At 42.5% G+C, this 26,941-nt stretch overlaps 1 protein-coding gene across 1 annotated transcript in view; it reads right to left on the bottom strand.

The window, feature by feature from the left end:
* The window catches only part of CPD (carboxypeptidase D), a 79,949-nt gene extending 69,923 nt beyond the window's left edge, over nucleotides 1–10,026 (bottom strand). The window contains exons 1-2 of the mRNA XM_032428535.1: nucleotides 9,209–10,026; nucleotides 3,222–3,469 (exon numbers count right to left, since the gene is read on the bottom strand). Of these exons, the coding sequence (XP_032284426.1) occupies nucleotides 3,222–3,469; nucleotides 9,209–9,945 (985 nt within the window). The 5' untranslated portion in view covers nucleotides 9,946–10,026. The remainder of the gene's footprint in view (nucleotides 1–3,221; nucleotides 3,470–9,208) is intronic.
* Nucleotides 10,027–26,941: the final 16,915 nt, after the last annotated feature.

Here is a 26,941-nt window from a genome sequence, read left to right as displayed (position 1 = left end):
ACACTGTCTGATCCTTGAGAGCAGGAATCGTTCCTATTTTGCTCCCACCGTTTTTGCTCCCATCACCTAACCCAGTATACGGGATGTGGCAGAGGCTCAGTAAATATTTGCTAAAGGAATAAATGATATTGTACAAGTTATTTCCTCTCTGGGGTCCTGATTTCCTATAAAGCAAAAGGGTTGGAATAGATCAATATATTCACTTTTAGCTCTAAAAGTATATACTACTTTGAGCTAGAATTTGTAAATACATCACACAAAGCGTCAAATTACTCCAGGACATCCGGGTCTGAGTACATGCCTAGTCACAAGGTTTCATAATATGTTACTCACTGCAGTCCTACATAAGATAAACAAAGTGAATCTGCCCTGTTGAAACTCTTAAAACTGCTCAATATTGCTGGGGCAGGAAGAGATATAAGCTAGTTGTAGAAATAACAGAAAATATGTCTGACCATCCAGCTAGAAAAGGAGAAAAGTTGATGTTCATAAAAACAATAATAATGGCAGCAGCAAAATGTAGCTTCTTCAGATGTTTGAAGAATCAAAAAATCTGGTATCTGGTTTAACCAAATAATCTTACTTACTGTGAAGGCAGCACCCTATTTTTTTAATAGTATAACATAGATTTACCTTCTTTAATCATCAAAAAATTACTTTCTGTTTACAATTTTCTCCAAAAAAAGTAAATTATTTTTAACTCATTATCTTAAATAATATCTCCAATTAATGAAGCAACTTGACTACATCACAAAACCATTAGTTCATGAAGTCAGGTTTTATTAAATATGCTTGCTGAAGACTGAAATGGGATTAAACATCAAAGTATGTCCCTTATCTACAAAAGAAAATAAATGATTTTCAAATCACCTCTAGTTGTTATGGGCAGAAATGGCTTCTAATTATTTTAAACCTCTTGTGGATGTTTGTTACATACAAGAAATATTGGTAGAAGCTATAGGGGAATCAAAAAATTCTCAAAAGTATCAAGTCCTCAAACTTAGGACTCATTTTGGGTAAACAGTGCTTGACACATAAAGTCAAAGAATAATTCAAAGATTTAAATAAAGGCACATTAAAAGAAATATCATAAGACACTTTATAATGTAATTAACTGCCAGTAAAATAAGGCATTTCACCATCGGCAGATTCTAACAGGAGAACAAGTTTATACAGATGACATTTCCATGAATTAACTTCTTCCTTCTGCTTAGTCTTAATAGTCTAAGGCTGCATAAAATCAAAAAAGTTATTATTAAAAGGACATCAAAAGTTTAAAAAGCACAACAGCTGTTTATATAACATTTAAAAAGAAAAGGTAAACAAACCTACTTAATGACTCTTTTAAAAATAATATTCTGTGGAAAATGAGAACCCTTATGTATTACTGGTGGGAATGTAAAATGGTACAGCCACTGGGGTAAACAATTTGGTGGTTCTTTAAAGCTAAATAGAAAATTACCATATGATCCAACAATGCCACTCCTGAGTACATATCCAAAAGATATGAAAACAAGGATTTTGTTTTTTTAAGATTTCTTTATTTTAGAGAGAAAGAGAGAGCATGAATGGAGGGGGGAGGAGAAGTGGGGAAGGGAGAGAGAGTCCTAAGCCCACTGTACTGAGCACAGAGTCAATCTGACAAGCCTGAAATCACAATCTGAGCCCAAACCAAGAGTCAGCCGTTCAACCGACTGCACCACCCAGGCGCCCCAAAAACAAGGACTTAAACAGATATTTGTACACCAATGTTCATAGCAGCATTACTTGCAACAGCCAAAAAGTGAAAACAATCCAGTGCCCATCAATAGGTGAATGAATAAACAAAATGCAGTATATACATACAATGGAATATTTCTCCATCATAAAAAGCAATGAAGTGTTGATATATGCTACAAATTGCATGAACCTTAAAAACATCAGGCTAAGTGAAATAAGCCAGACGCAGGACAAACATTATATGATTCCAGTTCTATGAAATATCTAGAATAGGCAAATCCACAGAGATAGAGAGTAGATTGGAAGGGAATGGAGAATTATGGCTTAATGGTTACCAAGTTTGGGATGCTGAAAAAGTTTTCTAAGTAGGCAGTGGGGACATGGGTGCACAACACCGTGAATGAAATGAATGCCACTTAATTCTATACTTAAAAAGGGTCAAAATAACAAATTTCATGTTATATGTGTGTGTGTGTGTGTTCAACCAATTAAAAAAAAAAAATTCCACGATCACCCCACAGATTAAAATATAAAAGGAAACCATGCCATTATATAAAAGGGAGAGAACTGATGATCATCCCATTAACTAAGATGTCCACCATGGCCACATGGCACAAGCACTTTATGTGCGTTCTGATGTGATGTGATGTGTTCTATAGGAGTCTTGCTGGAAAATTTGACCAGGATCCAGAATATGAGATGTTCTGTAGGACAATTGGCCTGAACTCATCAAAGGATTCACTTTGACGAGTTCACTTACTCTCTTAAGAAAAGAGAGTATTGATATGACGGTTCTACATTGGGGAAACCACAAAAGCACAAGGGCCAAATGCAATGCTTGAACTTTGATTGGATCTGATCTGAAAGAAAAGGAGCTATAAAGGAAATCTGAGGAATAATAAAGGATATTTGAGTAATAGAATGTAGGATGGTAGTACTGAATTACTGTTGATCTCTCAGTTAGGGCAACAGTATATGGTTGTCCACAAAAATGTTCCTGTACTTGGAAAATACATGCTGAGGTACTTAGAGGTGAAGTATTAAGGAATCTGCAACCTACTTTTGGATGGTTTGGCAAAAGAGAATGTGTGGGGAGGAAGGGACGGGAGAGGTGGAGCATTTAGGGTAAGATAACAGTTGGTGAATTTAAATGAAGGATATGTAGGCCTTTGTGTAGTCTTAATTGTACTGTGGGTTTGAAAATTTCAAAATAAAAAAAAGATTTTTAAAAATTAGATTTCTCAAAGTTTCCTCTTTTCCACTCAGAGTATTCATAAGAAAGCTAAATGAGAGGCACCTGGCTGGCTCAGTCAGTACAGCATGTGACTCTTTACCTCAGTGGGGGTGGGGGGTAGTGAGTTCAAGCCCCACATTGGGCACAGAGCTTACCTAATGAAAGGGAGGAAGGGAGGAAGGGAGAAAGAAAAGAAAAGAAAAGAAAAGAAAAAAGAAAAGCCAAATGAACAAAGAGGAAAATATTGCAAATTCAGGGCTTTCCATACCTTCCACATCATACCAATGTGCGCCGTTTGTGATCCCATCTTTGAAAGTCTCATCTTCATCTCCTGGACAATGAGGGGCACCAGTTCTCATTATGGGATGGTTTGATGCATAGGCTTTTGCCAAGTATTTAAAGACTTCATCATCTGAGGTTTTGCTATAGATTCCAGTGGCCTTATGTTCTGGAGAGTCATCAAAAGGATAGCTTGCTACCACGGAGCCACCATGCAGATTTCCGGAAAGCACAAACCTTTGAAAACAACCAAAGCACATATCACTAAAAAAAAAAAAAAAAAAAAAAGCACAGAAAATGCCATGTATTTAAAAATTCTACATCTTTCATAAATGAACTCAGGTATCTCTTAGAGACTTAGAAGACAACACTATCAGCTACTGGAAGCAGAACAACAACAAAAGAAAAGGAAAGAAAGCATCATCAGTTGAACAAATTTCAGGCAAACAGTTTTTGCAATTTAAGTTAACCTTAAGTAACTTTAAAGAATTTTCCCATCATTGAAAAAGTAGCTGAATAACAGTACGAATTAACATTCCAGGAGACATCTTATTCAGGGAATTCAAATATATGTGTTAGGTTGAACAATACGAACTTGCCAGTGTTCAGTCACATTTCAACTACAAAAGCGACAATTTCATATAGTTCAACCTAATACTTGTATTTCATAACATGTTAACATCGCAGAAAACATGGCCTGTATAAATATGTGTTGAATATGTGAGTTAGGTTAATAACTTCCATGATTTTTTATATTTACTATTCCAAAATATTTAAGGTAGGGAGTCTAATTTAAAACAGGATGTGTTTTGCCTGACTCCAGTTTCACAATATACTAAATTCACATTTTCAAGAGAGAAGCCGCAGTTGACAAGACTGGGGGTGGGGAGAACCTGATACAGTGAGCTGCTTTCAGAGAAAAACAATATAGCACAGAGATTAGTCCTTCAGTGCATCACCATAGAAGCAGCTCTCTTTCTAAGCCCAAGGTTTCTGATTGGTCCATTAAAAAATAAACTGACATGGAGACAGGGCCCGCTCCCATAAAAGAAACATTTTTTTTTTTTTTATGTTTCTACTTCTAAGCGAAACAATTTATAATTTGGTGAAATTTATAGATACAGAAATACTGAAGAACTCCTTTTATGGTGAAAGCTAAAGGCAAAAACATGCTGAAGTCCTATTTATACATCTTTCCCTCACGGAACAGTTCAAACTATTACTGTGACTACAGATTAAACACTTTCCTCTTTGCACTCTAAATTGGATTTTCTTGCTTCTGCCTTTTTGTGGCTGAAATGAACTGACCTACAGAAATTCTAAAGGGGGTTATGTATAACGTTTCTTTCTATATGCTTCAAAGAAACTTAAACCTGTAGTATGTCTAATTTGAAAGGTTATTTTAAGTGTGATCAGTACCATCCCAGGGAATATCAAAAAGTGAAAATTACTTGTAACACAGAATCTGTTCATCAGAAGATAGAACTTAGCCAATAAAAACAGTGATTAAATACTAGAATAGAGTATGAAAAGAGACTAGTTAAAAACTAACATATATAATTATAATTAGCAATCTTCCAGACACCAGAGAATGCCATTTGGTGGAGCAGCAATAGCTCAGGCTTTGGAGCCAGGCAAATATGGGCAAGAACATTCAGTCTCCCAGAGCTGTCACTCAGTAATAAATATGATGTCACCAGTAATAAATATGATATTGCTCAGCAATAAGTATGATATCGCCAGTAATGAAATACGATCAGGAAGAAGTTACTGCCTCTAAATTCATTGAACCCCAGTTTCTCTCTCATCTGTAAAATGGGGATTAATGCTACCTGCTTCCCAGGGTTGTTATAAAAATTAATACACGTACGACACCTTCCAGCACAACAACTGATGTCCACTCCTTTGGAGATATCTAGCATCCTACTTCGGGAATCACTGCCTTCAGACTTTCATTTTTTCCCCACTACCAGTGCTAGCTCTTGGGTGATAGAATGATACAGAAATTCTAACTCCATTCTACCCATCTGGCCCTCACTGCTAAGGTATTACCAATTTACTTCTGATTTGTATGCCTAAAGTAATTGAAGTACTTTTCTCTCCCCCCTCTGATTTTGGGAAAGTTACAAGAAGGCTAGCCTAGTTCCACTCAGCAACAAATTTTCTTAAGTGTCAACCATGTGCCAAATGTTCTAGGCACTAAGGAATACGCCAGGGAACAAACAAACATAAAAATGCCCACAGGCACTCATATTCTAGTAAAATAAAATGGATAACTGCATATTCTAAATAAGTGAAGCATGCTACTTTGTGTATTTTCTTTTTTTTTTTAATTGTATATTTTCAATTAAAACTTTAAAGTCCGAGATTCTCGACTAAATGCTGTTTTCACTTTGTCTGGCATTGCTTGCCATGCTTCTCAGAAATATTAAAATGGCCTAATGAAATACTTTTAGAAAAACAAAATATTTGCAATCTACTTGAGTGATAAAATTCAACTGTTAGATTTTCCTTACTTTACTTATGTAGTGTTAAAAGTATGAATGCCACCCTTACAAGGATTTCAAGACAAAGTGATACCTATTACAGTCGCTATAAGTTTATCGTTTTTAGTCTTTATCAAACCAACTTTGCATGTCAATCCAATTTTATTTGAAAGGTATTTTATTGTTTTCTTTTTTTTATTTAAGATTTTATTTATCTATTTGACAGAGAGAGACACAGCGAGAGAGGGAACACAAGCAGGGGGAGTGGGAGAGGGAGAAGCAGGCTCCCTGCCGAGCAGGGAGCCCGATTTGGGGCTCGATCCCAGGACCCTGGGATCATGACCTGAGCTGAAGGGAGACACTTAACGACTGAGCCACCCAGGTGCCCCTTATTGTTTTCATTCAAATCAGTTCTTTTAAATGTTCCTCATACTTCAGGATCATATATTATTCCTTGCATAAGATTTAAGGTACCTGCTAAATATATTATAAATATTATAAACAAGATTTATAGATATAAAAAAGTTAATCTCTAAGTTAACTCTATTATGCTCTCCAGATAACCCTATAAATAACTTTTAAAAATTATGAGAACTTGAGGGGCGCCTGGGTGGTTAGGTGGGTTAAGTGTCTGACTCTTGATTTTGGCTCAGGTCATGATCTCAGGGTCATGGGATCGAGCCCCGCGTCCAGCTCTCTCTCCCTCTCCCTCTGCCCCTCCCCTCCCATGTTCTCTCTCTCTCTAAAATAAATTTAAAAATAAATAAAAATAAAAAATAAATAAAAATTATGAGAACTTGAGTCTGATAAACTAAATTCTAAAGATTCAGGAAACTAAAGATATAATATAAGCCCCTCAATAGTAGTTTGTACCCACCCCCAGCAATATGGTAATGCTTTTCACCAACATACCAAAAATCATTTATATGCTAATCTCCTATTAAAGTCTAAGCAGATACATTTAATTAAAGAAGCCTAGTGTGCCAAAAATGGGGGCCAAGAAAACTATAAAATCTTTATTTTAATGATGGGGTTAAAATCTTGTATATTTTCCTAAGTATGTGTCAATTATCAATAATACAGAGGCACCCACTGGATGAAGTATAAAGTGAAACAAAGAAAATAAAATTCACTTTCCTAAGCAGAAGGAAATAAGTCTTAAATTCTTACCTACCCAAAATAGCAACAAAAATCTATTTCTAATATAGCTGGGTGAACTGCAGATCTAGAAATTACTCAAATGATTTCAGAAAATACACTGAAAAAGGTAATTTTCCCATACAGACTAATGTGTTCAGTTCTTAAATTTCCTATTCATGGAGCTGACTCTAGGCATCAATCTCAAATTGTGTGTATGCTTGTGCTTCTCATTTTATTCACATATCAGTGTCCTTTGTTATTAATTTATCATTAAAGAATATGCATTTTGAGTTAATTTGTGAAAACTGAGGATGGATGGATGTACTTTTCACCCTATATAGTCACCTACTTTCCCTTATTAGAATTACATGTTTGAAACGTGGTTGGTTCAGATTGGGATAGTCCACAGCCACGGAACAAAATGACTTTTTGTGTAATGACAACAAACCCAGATTAACTTTTAAAATTGTCACAAGCTCCTATCATTGAACTAACCCGCCCAAACCAAAACTTATAATCATTAAATACTGTGATATGAAAATGTTAACCAGAGAGCAAATTTTTGGTTCCACATTTAAAGTTTAAGGCTTTCGATGCAGCCTCAAGGTGACTTGCACCAAGGCAAAGCTCATTTTCATTTCTGGTCACCACAGAACTAATACTGAAGAGAAAAATCTAGTCACGGAATTTATATCCCTGCAAGGGTCATGACAGGGCATTTTCATTTAAGCAATGCAAACAGTGCATTCGATATATCATCTCAGAAAAGCCCTGGCCATCATAGCTTCTGACAGCAAGATATACATTAAAGTCATGTTTCTTAGACAAATGTTCAGAGATCATGACATGGTTATCTTTACAAGAAAAAAAAAAATCTTCCCAGAATATATATGTGAAATTAAATATCTACAAGGGATCTCAAAAGGAAGAGTAAAGTGAAAGGTGGAAGATAAAAAAAAATCTAGGGTTGTCATAATGCCTATGAATTTTCTAGGTCTGCTATATGTATTGAAATCTTATAGAAGAGGTGATCCCAAGTCCCACAGAGAAACTTCTGTTCATTATTACTTTTATTGTATCTGTCACTTAGAAATCTTCAAATCCAGATGGAAAGATTAACTATTGCCTCGCAAGCCTTATGAAAGACACAAAAATGGGGATACGCTGGTAAAGCCGATGCTTGAAAAGGGAACTAGTACATGCTCACTTCAGACACTATTCCATCCGGAGTAAGTTCTCTGTTCTTTTATTCCTCCCCTCCTCCTTTTCGCTGAAAATCCTACTCATCTCTCGAAACGCCGTTCAAGTTCTACCTCTTCCACAGAGATGATCTGTATTATTGCAGCCCACACATATTTTGCCAGTAGGAACAACTCCTGTAAAGTTTAACTGGGTACATAAACACACCTCACAGATATTTATGATATTCTCTTGTTATTCATCAATTTCTTGAGGTCCTATTGCTTTTAATTTTTTACATCCCACATAATGCTTAATAACACTTAAGGTGTGTACTAAATGCGATAATTAGCCATTCAGCCCTGGCCCACTAATGAAGTGCACAAATGGCAACAGAAACCTTTTAGAGAATCTAAAATGAAGCAGGGATGAAAGTACCAGCTCTGTGCAAGTTCTCCAGCCATAGCCATATGCTCCCTAGCTGAGTCAGAATAAAGACTGGAAGAGAACCAGTTTCCATCAAATAACCAAGACCCAGGGAGTGTCATTTATCATTAATGGGTTACAGCCTCCCTCTGTAGCTGTTAAGAGCACTGACAAGAGTCAGATTGCTGCATCTAAGTCCCAGCTACACTCCCTACTGTGTACATTATTTAACCACTCTGACCCTTAATTTCCCCTATATGCAAAACAGGGATATTAATGATGTCTGTTTCATGAGGTTGTGGCCAACATAAAGTGAGACAGGTCATGCAGTCCAGAGAAAGAGCTTACTTAGCACCGTGCCTACAGTAATAATAGAGTATTGACAGCTGATCTATAAAATGAGTGAGCTGACCTAAGTTATCCTTAAGTTCTCTTCTATTGCTCATGTTCTATGGTCCTGTGACAATAGGGACGAGAATGTCGGAAAGAAGTCTCGCTTCTAGCCAAACAGCTCTTTGCATCCGTTGAACAAATGACAGCCTCTAGGCAGTGCTTCTTGGGCTATTAGCGGGACAAGAGACTAAGCGGCCTGGGCCCTGTCCCGGTTATGGGGTGTCGCCTTCCACCTTCACTACCCCGGTCCCTTAGGCCTGCAAACAAGCACTGTTTGAATGCCTACTGAGTGCCGGACCCAGCCTCTGCCCCTGCAGGCTCACGTGGATGGGCGGGGGGTTATGACACTCACTTGTTCCTGCGGATCCAGTCCATGAGGGCACGCACCTCGGGCACGTCGTCCAGGGCTGGTGGCTCGCCAGTGCTGAACTGGTCGGGGAAGCTGCGGTTGAGGTCACGGCCGCGGCTGTTGTCGCGACCGCTGGTCCCGGGGGGGCCACTATCGCTGAGGCCGCAGTCGCCCTCCCGGGCGCGCTCAAAGCCGTCGGGGTTGAGGCTAGGCAGCACGTACACGTCGGTGGTGTTGAGCAGGCGGACGATGCGCGGATCCCCGCGGCGGTAGCCAGCAGCCAGCTCGCGGGCTAGGTAGATCAGCACCTGGCGCGACACGGTCTCGTCGCCGTGCATGTTGCCCACTAGCTTCACCTGCGGTCGGCCGGGCAGGAGCGGCCCCTCCGCGTCGGGCCCCGAGTCGCTGTCAGGAGACGGCGGCCCCAGGCCGGCCGTGAGGCGCAGCACCCACAGCGGCCGACCCTCCACCGAGCTGCCGATGCTGAAGAGGCGGGCCAGGCCCGGGGGCCCCGCGGCCGCAGCCTCCCTCAGCGCCGAGCCCAGCTCCTCTTCGTGGTAGTAGCGATTGAACTGGCCCTCGTCCGCCTCGGCGCCTGCGCTCGTCGTCGTTGTCGTCGCCTCCGCCTTCTTGATGTGCGCTGCCCGGCCCGGGTTCCGCAGCAACAGCAGCAGCAGGCACAGCAGAAGCGGGAGGCGCCCCGGCCGCCAGGGCGGCCGCGCATCGCGGCCACTCGCCATCTTTCAGCAGCGCCGCTAACCCCGGCTCCGCTCCCGCGGCTCCGCGCTCCGGGAGGAGGGGGCCCGCCGGATCCCCTCCGCACCTAGCAACCCCCCTCCCGCCTTCCGGCCGCAGCCAATCGTGGACGGGCCTGCTGCGGCGACACGCAGGGGGCGGGGCTCTCCTTAAAGAAACAGCTCCCTCTGGGCGTGCCTTCCTCCTGTCCCGGACGAGTTTGGTCACTCTCTTCCTTCCCTAGGGTTCCTCTCCCTCTCTTTCCCTCCTCCCCGTTTCCTCTTCTGCGTTTGCTCTGCTTTTTCTCTACTCGCCCAATCTCTCCTCGATGGCTTACCCGTTAAATTCTCACCCACTTTTCTCTGAGTACTCTTACCAACTCCCTTCCCATCTTTGTTGCAGCTTTTCCTCGCTGCTCTTTAACGCTTAGAATCGAGAATCAAAAGAATCGAAAGGTTCCAAAGGTTCCAAAGAATCAAAGAACTCCAATAAAATTTAAAAAAAAAATCAAAAGATTCGAAAGAATCTACCTTGAAAGAGCCAAAGGACGCCTTAGCCCTTTCCACCCTACGCCTTTTCCACTGGAGCCGCCCTGACTTGGCTTGAGCCCAGCGCCCCGCAAGCCACCGAAGGCCGTGGGACACTGGGGCACTCGAAGCTCACCTCACAAGGCAGTCCATTCCAGCTTTTGGTTTCTGTGTTGAAAGAAGGTGCCTCCTTTATGTTTAGCAGAGATCTGCTATGTAGTAGGCTCTCTTTGTGTTGCTGTATAATAATGTATATTGTATATATGTTATTTCACGGCCACTAATTCTTGTGTGTGCTGGTCTCAGCCCTCTGTCGGCAGATTTCATGTTCACTTTCTCACCTCTCACAACTCTCCCGAAAGAGTTATTTGTTTAACTGTGGCCTTAAAATGACATACTTAAAGCAGCAGGTATGACATTTCTGGAAACACTTGCTTGGTGAGTATAATTCCTGAACTCCTCAATGTTGTGTCAAAGCTGGCAAATACGGTCTTTATAATCTAGAGATGAAGCCTTTTAAACTGGTTTTTAAAATAAGCTTCAGTCACTTTAGCTTGAAGAAACACAAAACCTCACAATTCTTTTATCAAGTGTGAAATTTTACCCATCTAACAACATAATTGTAATGACTGTGGTATTTCCTTCTTTCAGAGCCAGGCATTTCAAGGCCCCTTCTTTGAACTATGATTGAACCCTAATATGACTAGTAAAGGGTTAATTCATTTCTCTGTCAAATATTTATTGAGCAACTACTGTATGTCAGAGCCAGATGCTGGTAAGATAGAGATCAGATACAGTCTGTGAGAGAGATATTCAGGCGTGGGAAACCTCATTCAACCTGAGGAGGAGAAAAGGAGAAGAGAAGCTGAAGGGGAGAGGAGGAATTCTGGGCAGAGGGAGGAGCAAGCACAGCAAGCTGCCAGGCTTGAGAGCAAATACTGCATGTTCTGAGGACTGCATGCAGATCAAGATTACTGATGTGAAGGTACTCACAGATATGGAGGTGACCTGATAGGACACAAGCCAGAGAAGCAGGACCAGAACCCGAAAAGCCTCACAAGCCCAGCTTTGGGGAGCATTTAATACAGAAGACCATGGAGAGCCACTGATGGATTTTAAACTGGATGGATTTTAATTTTGAAAAATCCCCTTGACAGTAACATAGCGAATGGAGTGGAAGGCCTAAGACTTGAGACCGAGAAAACCATCAGGAAGCTATAATCCAAGAACATGATGAAACTCTTAACCTTCAAAGGTGATGCCAGTGGAAGCGGAGAGAAGGAAATGGATTTGAAAGACCTTCAGGAGAGAAAGTATACAGGAGCTGATGGCAGAGAGAGAGGATTGTAGGCTGATTCCAAGTTACAGCCTAAGCAACTTGCAAGTGTTCACCAAGATACAAGACAGAAGAAACTCAGGCGTAGGTGAAGATGATGAGTTTAGCACAGTCACTGTGATTGGTGCTGTGAATGCCTCTTTCTCCTCCACGCCCCATTTGGTTTAGTCCACAGCATACACAGCAGCTGCAACTCATCAGGAGCAGAAGTCCCCACTCGGAGCAGAGACCACTGCCCCCTGGGGAGTGCTTAATCTTTACCCGATGCACTTTTACAATCATCCAAATCGAAGAAGCCCCAGGGGACATGTTAACCTCTAATCAAATATTTCCTTTTCTACCATTTTCACACTCCTTTGAAACCTCTTCCTGCCACCTCACTCTCACTCCCGCAGCCTCACCTAGCGAGGCAGCCTTGAAATGTAAACAAACAAGCTGGAGGGCAGTGAAACACTGTGATGTAACTCGAGCCAGAGGTCTCCCAGGAATCCTCAGACCTCTTTCAGGTCTGGAGCCTCCGGTCTAAGCATGTACGCGGTGCCAGGGGTTAGAAGTGAAACCTGACCCCGGTCACTGCTCACTGGAGGGGAAATCTCCAGCTACATACCTCTAGCTGTCCCGGAGAAGTCTTGAACCTTGTGACAGGTGTCCCTTTCCTCCTCCCCCACAAAGAAAGTGTTGGCCTCACAGGTGAAGGAACTTAGGAAAAGCTTGAAGGTGAAAAGGCTTCCTGTTCACAGAAGCAGAGCAGTAAAGACCCGGACTTTTCAAAACAAGGCAGAGCTGTTGGATGGCCTTGTTGCTTTGGTAACCACTTTCTTTAAAAGACATAGAGGTAACTGAAGCACAGCATAGACCATGAACTTGTAAACGTCACATTGTCTGGCGTGAACACCCATAGACTTACAAATTCAGTTTGATAGATGTTTATGGAGCACCCACTCTAGTGAAAGGTCTGCCTTGCTGGGCGCAGGAGGATTGGAAGATGAATGAGAGATTCCCCTCTCCCAGGAGGCCAGAGTCTAGTGAGGGAGATAGAACATAGGACAGGATGTGTCCCTAGGGCCAGAGCTATGCAAAGACGCTATGCTAAACCCTTTCTGTTGGCTGATGCATTTAATCCTCACAACCATCCTGAAGTAAGTACTATTATCATTCCCATTTCAAAGATAAAAAGACTGAGGTGCAAGGTCTCGCAGCTGGCAAGCCACAGATCTAGGGCTCAAACCCAGGGAATCTGGCTTCAGAGTCTGTATGTTTAATCTCTGTAATAAATCTGCTTTTGTGTAGTGAACTAAAAACAAACAACAACAAAACCCCTGCTGTTGGAACACAGGAAAAGGCAACTAATTGTGATGAGTCAGAGGAATTTTCACCAATACCATCAGATCGTGAATCAAGTTGAAATCCTAGATCAACCATTTCCTAGCTGTTTTAACTTGGGAAAGTTATTTCCGTTTTCTGATAATTAAATAATACATGTATAATATTTATGTCATACTTTGCATATTGCAAGCTTTCAAAAATCATTATTTTTTTTTAATAATAATAAGGATTCTCACATAGGGGGAGAAACATGGAGAAAGGGGCACTCCAGGCAGAGGGGCCAGCAGGGGTAGAGGGACAGAGGCAGGTTGTGAATGGCCGCGAAGATGTGTTGAGAGGAGCAGGAGGGATGGTGCCAGGTGGTAAAAGGACTTCAGTACTAGGCTGAGGGGGTTTTGCTTTATTGCACAGCAAATGGGAAACTTACAGAGCCACTTATGAGAGGAGTGGCGTGGATTACATCTTTGTTCTAGCAAGAGAATTGCAGGGGCCGTGTGGGGCGGCTAAAGAGCAGTTACCATCCGGACAAGAGCGGTCTGGCAAACTTTGCCAGGGTAGAAAGGAGAGGCTAAATTAGGAAGATGTTTGGGTTGTTGGATTGACAAGATTTAACAACCGCATGGGTAAGAGGGAAGAAGAAGAAGGAAGAGACGACTTCACAAGCTAGTGAGGGTGACCAGATAGATGGCCTTGCCATGATCCCAGACAAGGAAGGCAGAAGAAATCTCTTTGAGATGAGGACTGAATTGAATTGACCATTGGATTTAGCAGTGCAGAAGTTCCTGGTGACCTTTATAAGAGCAGTCTTGGCAGAGTGGTGCAGGAAAAACTGGAATAGACTGGGTTCAAGAGAGACTAGAAGACAATGAAGTGGAGTTGGTGAAGTAATTCTTTTGAGGAGTCCTGTTATAGAGGAGAGTAGAAAATTGGGACTAAGCTGGAGGGGGGCACAAAGCCAACAGTTTTTTGGGTTTAAGTTTGTTTTTTCGTTTTTAAGATGGGAGAAATTATAGGTTGTTTGTGTACTGATGGGAATGATCTAGTAAAGAGGGAAAATCAGTTGATGCAATAGAGAGGGCGGAGAATGGCTGGGGCCACAGAATCTAATCCACCAGTGGAAGGGCTGGCCTTAGGTAGGAGCACAGACACTTGATCTGTAGTCACGCAGAATACATGGAGGTAGGTACAAATAAGTGGGTAGGCGAGGTGTGGGGAGCTGGTGGATATTCTCTGATTGCTTCTCTTTTCTTAATGAAATGGGAAATAAGGCCATCAGCCAAGGGTAAAGATGTTATAGTAGGTGTCAGAAGTTTGAGAAAAGAGAGGAAGGTGTGAAATAATCATCTCAAAGACTGGGAGAGAGAAAAAGAGAGTAATAATAGTTTCCAGTCATTGATACTTAATAAGGACCAGCTGTTTTTTTATAACCTGTTTTTTTCTCACCTCTATACCTGAAAGCTAATGGGACATGGAACAGAAGGGTTTGTTTGTTTGTTTGTTTGTTTGATGAGGAGATTGTCTGGGAGCCTGAAAAGTGTAGTCAGAGTCCAAAAATTTAGGTTCTGAAAAGCCAGCTTGAAGGCTGAGAAGATAAACGTAGATGAGGGAAAGATTGGATCACAGTTAAATTCTCCATTTCATTTTGAATTTTGCTCCATGCCCAGGTTCCCCTAGTGTTGACCACTTGCTCTTGGTTACCTCTGCAAGAGAATGTCCAATCCTAGCAGCTTGCAGCCCAAGAAACACTAGTAAGAGATTAAGTCATCTCATTCTGACCCAAAGCAACCATCTGAAAGCAAATTTGGGATCTGAAAGAAGGATATCATGTCAATGCACAGTTTGTGTAACAATACCACCTTACACGTGATTTCATGTATGTTATCTTACTCATGCTCACAACAACTCTGAAGGGTAGCAGGGCAGCCTAAAAAGGTTCTAGTTTTAAGCCACTGCTAACCAGCTCAGACAAGTCCCTGAGCTAGACACGAGGCGGAGCTGGGAGCTCCAGCCCTATCTGCAAAATCTTTCCAGAACTCCTGCCGTCACACCCTGAGGCTCAGTGCACTCAGCCCACTCTGAGCAGTGTATGTACATGCTGTGCACATCTAACTTACAATGAGAAAGACTGAAAGAAATAAGCAACCAAGCCTAAAACAGAAGTAGAAGTGTATGTTGGTGAAAACTCTTTAAAGAATGTGGAGATAATTTAAAGGGATTAGTGATCATTAACAGAGAAATGAAATGCACTTTTCAGGTGACCAGACACATGGTTAGTGCCTGTGGAAAAAGAAACTGAAGAATTAACTGAGGGCTGTGGAGACACATTCACTTAAAAAATTAGAGAAACTGACAAAAAAGCTATCTCTAGGAGGACAAGGATGATGAAAACATGCAGTGATATCCAATTAGAATTTTCACAAATTTGCTGATGTTGTTCCAAGTGGCAAAGCACAAGAATGATTTCATTTCTGAAGAGGAATTTTTAAAAAGGGAATGAAGCCTCAAGATGGGCGAAGTAAGGAAATTTTCGAGGGAAGATTTGACCGTATCAGTTCTTGCAGGTGCTGTTGGTTCCCTGCCCAGATTCTCTTTACCAAACCAGCATACCCATCCCCCAGCTGCTGTTACACCTGCACTCTTTTCTGGAAGATTTTCCTTAGCTGACAGGAGATGCTTTGCCCAGAAATCCCTGTCAAGTTACACACACTGCCTGTATGCGCCTCCCCGCTCCTCGCTCCACCATCCCACCAGGGTCGTCCTACCGTCTCACAGATGCAGGGTCCCTTGCCTCTGGATGGGACAAACTTAGGAGCAACTTATGTCCCAGAGCTTTCTGTGGAATCAGGCTAGAGTTCTTTCATCTTTACTTAGCTTCTTCCCCTATGTTGCTTCCTTTAATCTCTTACAGGTTTCTCCTGAGGGTGCTTCCTCAATAAATCATTCATCCAAGAATCCCTGTCTCAGACTGTGCTTCTAGAAATCCTGCTTTAAGACAGCCAGATAGGGTGTAACCCCATAGTACTTCTCTCTATGAGTTAGATGGAATACATTTTGCTTTATGTTTTTGTTGTTGTTTGTCGTTTTTTTGTTTTTGTTTTCATAGAGTTTGCTCTTACTTCCTTGGAGTCTGCATCTTTCCAGACCAAAGAGAAATGAAAGATGTTGATCGAAATCTCTCAAAATTTACCTTGGTTAGGGGCGCCTGGGTGGCTCAGTCGTTGGACGTCTGCCTTCGGCTCAGGTCATGACCCCAGCGTCCTGGGATCGAGCCCCGCATCAGGCTCCCTGATCAGCGGGAAGCCTGCTTTTCCCTTTCCCGCTCCCCCTGCTTGTCTTCCCTCTCTCGCTGTGTCTCTCTCTGTCAAATAAATAAATAAAATCTTTAAAAAAAAAATTTACCTTGGTTAGGTAAGCCTGTTCGTTAAATTTTAGTTAGGCCTGTTTCTAGGGCATAGAAATGCTGTTGCCCAATCATGATGCCACTATAGTGATTTTTTTTTATAAATTCTTTTTTTTTTAAAGATTTTATTTATTTATTTGACAGAGAGAGACACAGCGAGAGAGGGAACACAAGCAGGGGGAGTGGGAGAGGGAGAAGCAGGCTTCCCACGGAGCAGGGAGCCCGATGCCGGGCTCGATCCCAGGACCCTGGGATCATGACGTGAGCCGAAGGCAGACGCTTAACGACAGCCACCCAGGAGCCCTCACCACTATAGTGATTTTGATCTTTATTTCCAAAAAATTCACTATCAGCCAGCACCAAATGGACAGCAGTTCTATTCTCATGAGGCAGAGAGGGAGGGAAGCAAGTATCAAATACTTTCAGTTACACCTGTCAGAAAACCTGACTCATTCTAACTTGAATAATAAATGGAATTTATTGGCTCATGTAACTGAGAAGTCCGAAGGAGAAGTCTGGATTGAGGCATAGCTTTACCCTGTGACTAAATGGTCACCAAGCACCTGCTTTCTACAATGTTCACTTTATTCTAAGTTTGTCTCCCTTTGTGGTCCCAAGGGGGCTGCCCGAAGCTCCCAAAACCACATGCTTTCTCATTCATACTCAGCAAGAAACAGAGGATGCCCTTATCCTATTAATAGTGCTGAGTTTCACTTAGATTGGATCGGCTTAGGTCACATGCCCACCCCTGAACCAATCACTACAGGCGAGATGGAGTATACTCATTGACTTGGCTTAGGATATGAACTCCATGGCTGGGGCCCCAAATGCAATCCAATCCCAGGAATTGCACGGAATCTGATCCCAGGAATCCCAAATGGAAATCAGAGCCTATGGCAAAAAGTAGGTGGTGAATGGAAGCTGGGAAGACAACCAATCTATACCAACCTGCCTCACCATACTAACACCGGAACATTCTATTCACTCAACATTTATGAGGTATATTTCTGTGCCCTGTCCTGGGCGGGGCGGGGTGGGGAGGAAGGTGGGTGTGTGTGTGGGGGGGCACGTAACTGTGTATGAGACAGAAGGAAGAAGAAAGGAAGAAGGAAGAGAAAGTGCTGCAATGCAGTGAATTAAGCAACACAGTGGAAGAAGTAAGAAATACGTGAAGAAGTAACTGTGGATGTAGGCAGTGCTCATAACTAATACCCGTGTGGGCGTTAGAGCTTTTACAGTGTGCTTCCCATACAGTCTGTCTTGCTCATCCCCACAATTTGAAGAGGAACATTTGTCCTCATTTCTGGCTGTCCAGGATCCAGACCCCCTCCCTTCTTTTAGGGAATCGTCCCACCTTACGAGTCTTGGTGGGAGGCGGACCTCCTCCTACTCTACAGGCTGAACGTGCCAGGTGCTTGCTCTCCCGGGACCTGGGCCCACAGCCTGGACTTGGCCAAGCAGATTAACTTGCGACCAGCTTTGAATTGTGACGCAAAGAGGCAGAGACTGTGGGAAATTCATTTTGGCTGTAGTGGAGTGAGAGTGCCAGCCACCTATAGGTTTCCAGGTGACGGAGCGAACAGGACACCCCACTCTGAGTGCCAGGGCTAGTGGCAGGGGAAGCTGCCGCAGCTGGTACTTGCAATTCCCCAAGTTCTGCTGCTTGCTTTGGAGCATCGTAACTCTCCAGGGAGAATTTCAGGTTTCCCAATCCTCCTAGCAATCCCACAAACCAACCAATATCCTTTTAATAAATTCATCTTCAACCAGAATCAGTTTCTGTGGCTGCAACTTATTGAAATACAACACTTTGGGATCAGTTTTTTGTTTTTTTTTTTTCAGATTTTATTTATTTGAGAGAGCAACAGAGGGAGAGCACGAGCAGGGGGGAGGGGCAGAGGGAGAGGGAGAGGCAGGCTCCCCGCTGAGCAGGGAGCCCAGGACGAGAAGGACGACGACGACGTGGGGCTGGATCCCAGGACCCTGGGATCATGACCTGAGCCAAAAGCAGACACTTAACCCACTGAGCCACCCAGGCATCCCTGGGGTTTGTTTTTGTTTTTGTTTTAAGATTTTATTTATTTATTTATTTGTCAGAGAGAAAGAGCACAAACAGGGGGAGCAGCAGGTAGAGGGAGAAGCAGGTTCCCCGCTGAACAAGGGGCCCAATGCAGGATTCGATCCCAGGGTCCTGGGATCATGACCTGAACCGAAGGCAGACGCTTAACCGACTGAGCCACCAGGTGCCCCTCCTGGGGTCAGTTTTATCATCCTCATTTTTCAGGTGAGAATACAGGCTCTGAGAGATTAAATAGCTGGTGCCGAGGACCACACGATCTTCCACGCTTCATTCATAGATAATGGAGGAAGTGAGAAAGGTTCCTTTGATCCCCAAACAGTCCTTCCCTTTCCCCATATGTCTAGTGCCTGAAATGTACCATTAGAGAGGGGTTTCTCGGAGTCTGAAAGGCTTTTCTCTCAACTCATAGGCATGCATGTCAGGGATCTTGCGATCTTAGCTGAGACCAGGGATGGGAGCAGGAAAGGTAGGGATTCTTATCTTAGGACTTGGCTAACAGCTGCTTGAGAGCTGGGATATAGGTGGGTGGGACAGGAGAAGGAGAGAAATACTAAAAAAAGAATAGGGTTGCCATGGGACTGGAGCCAAAAACAGACTTTGCCCCCACATTGCTATTGTGGATCTTTGGCTTGGCTGGCTGTTTAGTCTGCCGGGGTAAAGAGTGGAGATGTCAGCAAAGGAAGCCCCAGGAAACACAGGAGTGATTGATGCTGATGGTTCTCAACTCTGGTTACCCTTTAGAATCACCTAGGGAACTTAGACAAAGCACGAGTGTAAGGGGAAGGGGGGATGGCTGCTTGACGGAGATAGGGTTTCCTTTGGGGTGATGAAAATATTGTAGAACTAGATAAAACTGGTGGTAGCACAACATTGTGAATGGACTAAATGCCATTGAATTGTGCACTTTAGGGGCGCCTGGGTGGCTTAGCCAAAGCCTCAGACTTTGGCTCAGGTCATGATTTTGGGGTCTCAGAATGCCCCTCGTTGGACTCCCCACTCAGCAGGGAGTCTGCTTCCTCCTCTCCCTCTCCCCCTGATTGTGCTCTCTCTGTCTCTGTCTCTCTCTCTCTCCCGAATAAATAAAATCTTTTTTAAAAAAAGAAGAATTCTGCACTTTGAATGATTAATTTTAGGGGCGCCTGCATGACTCAGTCAGTTAAGCCTCCGACTCTTGATCTCAGCTCAGGTCTTGAGCTCAGGGTCATGAGTTCAGGCCCTATAGTGGGCTCCATGCTGGTCCTGGAGCCTACTTAAAAAGAAATAAAACAAAATGATTAATTTTATGTTATGTGAATTGTGCTTCAGTTAAAATTTTAAAAAGATACTAGCGCCTTGCATCCCCTAAGAGGGGAGAGGGTAAAAAAGGGCATGTATGAGGGTGGAGAGTCTCAGAGAAAAAAGGAAAATTGGAGGAAGCTCTTAAGAAGAGAGACTTTAGGAGAGAGAAAGTGTGCTCTGTAATGGTAAGGTAAATCATAAAGCAAAATGTAAAGTTAACCATACTTTACTTTTTAAGGCTTTTATGGGAGTTGGATTTGGATTTCTTTTGGATGTGATTCTGTGCTGAGACAGGGCTAAATATAGCCTAGTTTTATTTGGGTAATACCTTATACCTATTTTACAGGTTTGCCCGAGGCAGACCCTTGATTCTACCACACATTCAAACAGGACCAAGTGCTCTCTTGCCCAGATGTTGTAAGGAATGCCCAGATCCAAAGACACCCTCCAAAAAAAGAGCAAGTAACTGAGACTATGCACTCTTGCATAAAGACCTCAGAGCACAACGCACACCCCTTAACCAGAAAAGTTGTCAGTTACCAGGGATGCTCTTGCAGCCAGCAATTCCAGCCTCTAATTTTGATGAAAATACTTGCCGAGACTGAATTGGCACAAACAACGCACATTCACACCCAGCCAGCTGGACTCCAACTCAAGAGTACATGATAAAGCTCCAGAAGGTGAAGAGATTGATGCTATTTATGGGAACAATCTGCAGTCATCTTGCTGTTATAGGTCTGGGTGGAAATGGTGCAAGGGATAGAAGGAGCTATAAGGAGAAAGCAGCTACTGAAATGCCTCAAGCCCACACTCAGGAGCCAACGCTCCCAGGAGACCCTGAGTGCTGGGGACACAGAACAAGATAGTGAGTTTGCAAAATGACCCTTGTAAGAAGCAATTATTAGCTCATATGCTCACTAGACAAGGGAAACACTTTTCACAGCATCCAAAGAAAGAAACGAGAGACAATGAAGCCAGATAAAATAGAGTGAACTGATGCAACCAAAGCTAAGACAGAATGAGTGGAAATTATAGCCAATCTCTAAGGGAACTAGAGCAGATGTTTCCATCAGGTTCTCAAATGCTGCTTCCCAATACCCCTCCCCCTCTCATCTTTGCCTCCTTCCCAGCACTGCATTCTGCTCTGCAGATATTCCATCCATCTATTAGTTCATCCAGCTGACCTTGACGAAGCATGGTCTCCATGCCAGACCCAGGACAAGGCTCTGGACATACAGAAGTGAAAAAAACACATTTAAGACCAGATTAAGAAAACCCTCCCAGGCCTTAAGCACTGAAGAGATTATGGTGTCCCCTTCCCAAAAGAAAATTCAAAATAAGATTTTATTTTTCAAAATGCCACAAAACCTTACATATATGCTCAAATTAAAATAGCTTCCTTCTAGATTTAAGGATGACAAAATTCTGGGTACGTTAATTAAAGATGAATGTTTCTCTTGCTTTCACTTTGGTGTTCTTGCTCTGCTGGTGTCTTAAGGGGTGACCAGCTGTGGACACTTTCCATGCCCTTTAAAGGCTCATGGGAGGACGACTCTTGCTTTTCTGGCCGCCATGACTGCCCTTCTCTTTCCCAATTTCTGGTAGTCGTCATGGTTGTTAATGAGTGAAAGGAAGATGGGGTGGCAACAAGGAAGAAATTGGTATTCTGGAAAAAGAACCAGCCTGCTTGTTAACAAAATTCCACAAAATCATTGTGGGATGCTGAATCAGGATGCTGAATGAGCTTTTGGTAGTTGTGCTTTAAGGTGTGGAGATGGTTTTAGAGAACACCAAGATATTAGGGAGAAGGAATGGCTTCCATCTTCTAAATCATTTTGTACCTTGACCACCATCTAGAAATATAGAAACTGGGAGGTTATATGACCCCAATCATAAAGATACGGCCTCAGTAAATGTGGCCTTCTTTACCATAGCCTTGAGCACTAGAATTACAAGTCACTTCTTGAAGCTGAACTCGGGTACCAGTGGAGCCCAGAGACGAAAGTGTGGGGACAATGTTAAACCAGGCAGGACTTGGTGGATAGCAGGTCCAGCAAAAAGCAGTATAGGAATGGGTCAAGGCCAGGAAGGAAAAACAAGTTCCTGAGATGGCTTCTACAAGCCAAAATAATTAGGATTGGAGCCTGGAAATTGCAGAAAAAGAAAGTTTCCAAAGTTAAAAGCCAATGATTTACTAACTAGAGTTGTGTTCTCAAGCAAGATGAAGTAGCCAAAGGGAGAATGTCAACATGTTAGCAAGGTGGGGTAGGTTGTTTGTTAGGAGGCCCAGATGGCGTTTTGGCTACTGGGCCCAACAGAGTGTTGTTCAAGTGGCAGTCCCCTCCCAGTTCTTAAGTCATGGATGGTTAGATAAACTCAGAGCTAAAAGATGTACAATGAGTTAAGTAAGATTAGAAGTGTCTGGGCTATATCTCTGACTTGTGGTTGTTAGTCAAGTGAAGAACAAGGGCCCAAGACTTTTGGATCTCATGGAAACATAAACATTCTTTTTTTTTTTTAATTTTATTTATTTATTTGACAGAGAGAGACACAGCGAGAGAGGGAACACAAGCAGGGGGAGTGGGAGAGGGAGAAGCAGGCTTGCCGCAGAGCAGTGAGCCCGATGCGGGGCTCGATCCCAGGACCTCGGGATCATGACCTGAGCCGAAGGCAGACGCTTAACGACTGAACCACCCAGGCGCCCCCATAAACATTCTTAAAAATCAAGATGAATATATAGATATGTATTGTTTTACCTGCCTCAAAGAGTACTCTACCTCTTTGGAAACTGCTCTTCCCCATTCCAAACATAGTTATGGTGCGGTAGTCCAATCATAGTTTCTCCGTTCTCCAGCTACAGGACTGGCACACAACCCAGGCTGCTCTCTGCCATTAATATGGTGATTGGTTCAGGGATGGTGTGTACCCCAAGCTAGAATGATCAGTTTCTAACCGGAACTAATGGGAAGGTGATTTCTTCTCTGTTCAGTTAGAAGACTGTATGGATGAAAGCCTAGACTTGCCTGAAGACAAAGTTCCAATTTAGCGGGGACAAATGAATTCTGAGAATGAAGCCAACATGCGAATAGAGAGAACAGGAGTGAATTGAGGTTAATTTCAGTCATTCCTGAGGGCAGCTCCACCTCTGCCCTCCATGGTTAGCTTGAGGAGGCAATAAAGACTGGTTTCCAATTAAACTAGCTTCAGCTGTGTTTCTTTAACTCTATCCAAAGAGTCCTATCCTAGGAAAGCTAATCTGGAATACTCCTTGAAATTGATTGCCTGGGGAATTGATATAAAGTTATATAAGTACCATCACACCCCAACTAGAATGGTTAAAAATTTTTTAAACTGACAATACCAAAGGCAAAATTGTGGAAAAACTGGGACTCTCATACATTGCCGGGGAGTACAAGGTAAAATGGTAAAAATAAAACACTTTGGAAAGCTGTTAGGCATTTTCTAATAAAGTTACACATACACTTCTCCGATGAGAGCAAATCCACTTCTAGGCATTTATCCAAGAGAAATGGAAAATATATGTCCACAAAAAAGATATACAAGATTTTTCATAGCAGCTTTATGAGAGCCCCAAATTGGAAACAACCCAAAAAAGAATGAATAAACAAATTGCGTATGTTCATACAATGACCTAACACTTAGCAATAGAGGGGAATGAATTACAACATGGCTAAATCTCAAAAACATTATACTGAGCAAAAGAAGCCAGACACAAAGGAGTACATACTGTATAATTTCAGTTATTTTAAGTTCTAGAATAGACAAAATGAACCTATGGTGATACAAGTCAGAACAGTGTTTGTTGGGGAGAAGAGATTGAAAGGAGGCACAAGGAAATTTTCTGAGGTAACAGAGATATTCTATATTTTGATTAGGGTGGCAGTTACATTAATCAATATATTTTTCAAAGCTCATCAAACGGTTCACTTCAAATCTGTGCATTTTGTTATATGTAAATGATATCTCGATTTTTTAAAAGAATGTTTGTATACCTTTGTTCACAGTAGCATTATTCACAGTAGCCAAAAGGTAAAAGCCATCCAAGTGTCCATTGACAGAAGAATGGATAAATAAAATATGGTATATACATAAAATGGAAGATTATCTAGCCCTATAAGGGAAGGAAATTCTGACATATGCCACAACATGGACGAACCTTGAGGACATCATGCTGAGTGGAATAAGCCAGTCACAAAAGGACAAACACTATATGATTCTACTTAGATGAGGTACCTAGAGTCAAATTCATCGAGACAGGAAGTAGAATGATGGTTACCGAGGGTGAGGGGAGGAGAGAATGGGGAGTTATTCTTTGATGGGGACAGAATTTCAGTTTGCAAAACAAAAGGAGCTCTGAAGATGTACGGTGGTGAAGGCTGCACAACAGTGTGAATGTATTTAACATCACTGAACTGTATACTTAAAATTGTTAAGATGATAAATTTTAAATTATATGTATTTTACCACAAATTGAAAAAAAGAGTATTGAGAAAAGGCTGCCCACAAATTGACATGAAGTTGTCTACCTTTTGCTTTGCCAAGTAAGCATCCTGAAGAACTATAACCTGTCATCTCATATGCATTATGCATTTCATAAAAGGAGGTATGTTTTTGAAGTTAAGAAATGTAAGAAGGACATAGCCTCAGGATAAAAAACAGTTCTTTCCCCAAAATGACATTTGGGTATGTTCTCCCATATTATTCTTACTCTTTTTATTTCATTACTGGTGAATTAAAAAAAAAAAAACAACTTCCCAGATTAGCACCAATTGGGAGACCAGAGACCGGTAGATCTACCAAGTAGGGATTGATGGCAGCACCAGCAGCAGAAATCCTGAGCCCCCCAAACCATTATTCTGAGCCAATATGACATTTCTAGTGTCCTGAAAGCACACTTTCTTTCATATGGAAGAATTTAATGCAAAAATGGCCCAGAGACAGCTACTGAAAGACTGAAGACCAGAGAGACCTCTTGACCAGAGGATGACAGTGAAGACAGCTGGGGAAACTGGGCTCTCCTCCCCCTGACGCCATCGGATACCACACTGGTGATTCTCCTACACCTACGTTCTAATTTGCGTGCTTTTAACGGGGCCACTGCTTAGCCAGCAAAAGCTCCGGCAGCTGTGGTTTCCCAGAAGCCAGGAAGTGAATCAACCCAAAGTTGATGTAGCTAGGGAGGCTGAGCTTGTCTGGGTGGTGGTAAGGTGAGAAAAAATATATAACAAGTGTGAAACCACAAGGAAATGCATAGTTGGTTTCGAGGTTCAGCCTCTACAGCAGAATCTCAGAAAATCCTGGGAGCCTGAACACTAACTAAGCTTCATGCACCTGCCAAGGAAAGAAGTGAATGCGCACTGCAAAGTGAGGTGGTCTAGGAAGTCTCAGGGTCTATAGTCTACCCACTTCGTATTCTTTGAGTGGCATTAAAATACTTTTTAAATTAGCATACCAAAATTCCTTAATGATATAGACAAAAGGATTTATGTATTAGAAAAGCAAGACACAGTTGAAAGGAATCCATGCCATGTGATTAATATCATACTCCTAGCATTTGTATACATACATATCAAATAAGACTTTATTTTTTTATTTTTATTTTTTAAAGATTTTATTTATTTATTTGACAGAGAGAGAGATAGCGAGAGCAGGAACACAAGCAGGGGAAGTGGGAGAGGGAGAAGCAGGCTTCTTGCCGAGCAGGGAGCCCGATGTGGGACTCGATCCCACGACCCTGGGATCATGACCTGAGCCAAAGGCAGACGCTTAACGCCTGAGCCACGCAGGCGCCCCAAATAAGACTTTAAAACCATTTTCTGTGTTGTTTCCTCCTGTGTAAGTAGCTGCAATGTCAGAAAAAAAGTCTATGTTAAAGCACATTTTAAAAAACAGTCACACACGGTCAGAAAAATCACAAATAAGGACAAGACACTTTTTTACGCCCTGCAGTGGAGATTCCCTTTTACCATGCTCAAGCTCTCGTACTCTATACCAGTTTGTGCTCCCACAGAGAGGCCCTCCTCACCCTGCTTGGACTCTGACACCCTTGCCAGGTCACCTCCATGCATGGACACTTCTGCCATCTGGCTCAGACTCTCACACCCTGCCCTCAGCCACCGCCATCGCCACCCAATGTGGATACCCTTCTCACCCTCACAGGCTCCAATGTCGTGTACTCAAGAGGCCCTCCGACACCAGTACTTTGCATGGACTCTGACACCTACCCTGTGTGGGGCTGCTCCTCTGCATGGATGCCCTCCTTGCTCCACTCAGGCTCTGATATCCTGGGATGGACCACCACCACCACTTCGATGTCCTCACTTAGCATGCTGGCTCTTCTTTGTTCAAACATGGAGGACCTATTTTGTAACGATCTGTAATTGTGTTGCTTTATTTCTATATTTACATAGATGACTAGTCCTGTTATATCACATTTCCCCCGTTCCCTAGTTTTTTCTTCTGAAATGTCTTAATTGCCTGGATTTCATCATTAGGTAGCTTTTACAAAAAGTATTTCTATATTGCCTTACCTGAGCTAAGCCTAACCACGTGTCAGACTCTTTGTTGGTTGCCTTCATACACAGGTAGATACTGGGCTGGGTATAAAATTCCTGGGTCACACTAATTTCTCCTTACATTGCTCTATCATGTTCTGGCATGGACCATCGCTGTAAATACGTTTGAATCCAGCTTTACCTCTTCCTATTACAAGTGACTTGTGTTTTTTGCCTAGATGTATGTAGGATTATTCACTCGTTCATGAAGTTTAGTCATTTCATGTGACTATGTCATGTTTTTATGCCTCTTATATTAATTTTTCCTACAACACAGTGTATGATTTAAATTTGTAGATTCGGTTTTCATTTCAGGGAACTACTTTTCTCTTCGAATATATTTTTTTTTAAGATTTTATTTATTTATTCATGAGAGACAGAGAGAGAGAGAGAGAAGCAGAGAGAGAAGCAGGCTCCCAAGGAGCAGGGAGCCCGATGCGGGACTCGATCCCAGGACCCTGGGATCATGACCTGAGCCG

This window comes from Phoca vitulina, unplaced genomic scaffold (assembly GCF_004348235.1).
Source record: "Phoca vitulina isolate PV1807 unplaced genomic scaffold, GSC_HSeal_1.0 scaffold40, whole genome shotgun sequence".
NCBI lineage: Eukaryota > Metazoa > Chordata > Mammalia > Carnivora > Phocidae > Phoca > Phoca vitulina.
Note: the sequence above shows the minus strand (reverse complement) of the source record. Positions and strands in the feature narration are given on the sequence as shown.